General features: G+C 42.6%; 1 protein-coding gene across 1 annotated transcript; it reads right to left on the bottom strand.

Moving 5' to 3' along the window:
* Window positions 1–582: 582 nt before the first annotated feature.
* Window positions 583–1,119, bottom strand: LOC130966253 (uncharacterized). Its single transcript, XM_057891041.1, has one exon. It carries the CDS (start codon window positions 1,117–1,119, stop codon window positions 583–585), a length of 537 nt encoding a protein of 178 aa, XP_057747024.1.
* Between the last annotated feature and the right edge of the window lie 1,725 nt (window positions 1,120–2,844).

Below are 2,844 nucleotides of genomic sequence, written 5' to 3'. Positions count from 1 at the left end.
CCTCTTCTTGTTCCTTACTCAGACTTGAATTTATGATTACTGGGTAAGTGTTGTTAGCACCCAGATATGCATATTTTAAGCTGGGTAGTAAGGCTTTCAGCTCTAGTTTTGGTGACTGTACATCTTTGTTGTCTGTGGTAGTTGGTATGATTGAGTTCCTCATGGTTGTTTGTGGTAGCTCTCCATCAGGTGCTTGTTCCAGCTCAATGCTTCCTCCACATTGTTCTTCTTCTATGACTTCTTGAACTATCTGTTCCATGGTGTCTACCAGCATGCATTCTCCTATGGATTCTTTGGGGTAACTCATTGCTTTAAAGACGTTGAAGACCATTTTCTCTTCATGCAATCTCAAGACTAGTTTCCTTTTTTGCACATTAATGATGGCTCCAGCAGCAGCTAGAAATGGTCTTCATAGGATGATTGACATGTTGGCCTTTTCTTCCAAGTCCAGCACAATGAAATCTGCAAGGAAAATGAATTCTCCTACTTTCACTAGCAAGTCTTCCACCACCCCATGTGGAAACTTAAATCTTCTGTCAGCCAATTGGAGTGCCATTCTTGTTGGCTTAGCTTCCTCAATCTTCATCTTCTTATCATGGTTAGGGACATAAGATTTATGCTAGCTTCCAAATCACACAAAACTTTCTCAATAGTGATGTCCCCTATGACGCATGGAATTTGAAAACTCCCTAGGTCTTTTAGCTTTTGAGGTAGCTTCTTCTGTATGATGGCACTGCATTCCTCAGTCAATACTATGGTTTCCTTTGCCTCCCAGTTCCTCTTTTTGGTTATAAGCTCCTTTAAGAACTTGGCATAGAGTGGCATTTGTTCTAATGCATCAGCAAACGGTATGTTGATTTGGAACCTCTTGAAGATCTCTAGGAACTTAGAGAACTGGCCATCCTTCCCATCTTTTCTCAGTCTTTGTGGGTATGGTGCCTTTGGCACATAGGGCTTCAAGATTGGTTTTGGTTGGGGTGAAGTTGGGCTCTCCCCTTCATCCTCGTTCCCATGCTTTGATGCAACCTCTTCATGATTATCTTTGCTTGGGGTTCCTTCCTCTACAACCTTCCCACTTCTTAGAGTTATGGCTTTGCATTCCCCCCTTGGGTTAGCCATGGTATCGCTGGGAAATGTGTGTGTGGGAAGTGGAATTTGCTTGGATAAAATCCCTACTTATGCTTCCAACTTTAAGATTACTGTGCCTTGATTTTTTAGATTTGATTTGTATTCCTCTTGATTAGCATCTATCCTTTTGTCAGTTTGTGCTTGTCTATCCATGAGGGTGGAGACTGCTCCTGAAATCTGGGATGACAGTTGTGCCATTGCAGCCTCCATCCTCTCAAAGTTGCTCTTGATTTTGCATGGTTTCATAATTAAGGATGGTTTATCTTGATTGAGGTTGTTGTGTATGGGTTGGTTGTTGTTCCGAGGGTTACCTGAAACTGTAGGTAGATCTCGGACGGGATCTTCTGTGTTGGTCGGAGCCGACGTGTCCGGCAGGTGTACAGCGGCCGGAGCTGGTGTGTCTGACTTGTTGGACTTGGTGGTGGTGCTGATCCTTCGTCCCCGAAGGGTGGGGGGTACCTGCAAGGGACTCCGATGCTTAAGTTAGCAAGGGTATTAAGCAGGTATTGAGTAGAATCAGAGTATGAGTTATACCTGGGTGCTCCAAAGTATTTATAATGGTGAGATGTGGCCTTTTGTGGATAAGATAAGTTAGTTATCTTATCTTATCTTTAAGTGAGGTCATCTTATCTTCAAGGGAACCGCCCTTCTCTCTATAGGCTTGGGCCACCTTAGGATTTGGGGCGTGTTCCTCTATTTAGGCCCTTCTCTGGGCTTTCCTAGGGACTTGACCGAACTCTTTGGGAAGAGGTCGGGTTGTCCTGACCTGAAGAGGTCGGTCGCTTTGCCTGTCGAACATCCCGGGTCGGACATCTCGACCCTGGGTATGAACAGTGCCCCTGCTTGAGCTCGGTCTTCTTTTTGAGACCGCGTTCTTTGACTTCGGTCCTTCTTTAGTGAAGCCGAACTCAAACATTTTGTCGATTCCTTTGTAGAAACTTTTGAATGTAGAACGTTTTTCCTCTAAGCGCGCGCTTTTATATCGGCGTCTTGGAAACGTGCGAGGGTTTAATGCCTTCATTAATTTTTAACATTAATTGCCCCATTTTCCTTTGGCTCTTTTATTTTGATTTTGAAAACCTAGAAACGGTTTCTCTCCTTCTCCCTTTTTGTAACTTCTTTGCATTTTTTCCTTCATTCTCGCTTTCAACTTTTCTTTGTTTGTTTGATTTTTCTGAAGCCTCTGCTTGGGGTTAACAAGTTCCGCGTTTCAGTCCAGTGACGCTACTTTTGCTCGTGTCTTCTCTTTTACTTTTTGAGAGAGCGATTCCAGATTTCGCCTTCCTTCTTCAACTTCCTTGAAGCCTGCTGCTTTTTTCAGGTTGGTACTAACTTTCTTTGCTTCTTTCACGGCTTCACTTTTAGTTTTTTGGTGAAGCTTTGATCTTGCATGTTTGAAAGTTTGAACCTTTTCATGATCTTGTGTTTGTTTGTCGCTGTAAATGTGTTTTTCTTGGCTTTCTTCTTTACGATTTTTCTTGGAATTTTCTGTTGAGGTTTTCTGGGGTTTTACTGTTGCTTTCTGGTTGCTTTTGATACTGGTTAGAAAATCTGCATCCGTTTCTTACCTTTTTTGGAGATTGCTGATCTTTTGAAAAAAGGTTGCTTCTTTAATGGTCCCGTGCTTTGTTGCTGTGTTTTTCTTTGATGAAAAGCGCTTTGTTGTTTCGATTCCTTTTTTGAGAAATGCTTGGGATGTGATCTGCAGAGTATTTT

The sequence above is a fragment of the Arachis stenosperma genome, chromosome 3 (assembly GCF_014773155.1).
Source record: "Arachis stenosperma cultivar V10309 chromosome 3, arast.V10309.gnm1.PFL2, whole genome shotgun sequence".
NCBI classification, from domain to species: domain Eukaryota; kingdom Viridiplantae; phylum Streptophyta; class Magnoliopsida; order Fabales; family Fabaceae; genus Arachis; species Arachis stenosperma.
Note: the sequence above shows the minus strand (reverse complement) of the source record. Positions and strands in the feature narration are given on the sequence as shown.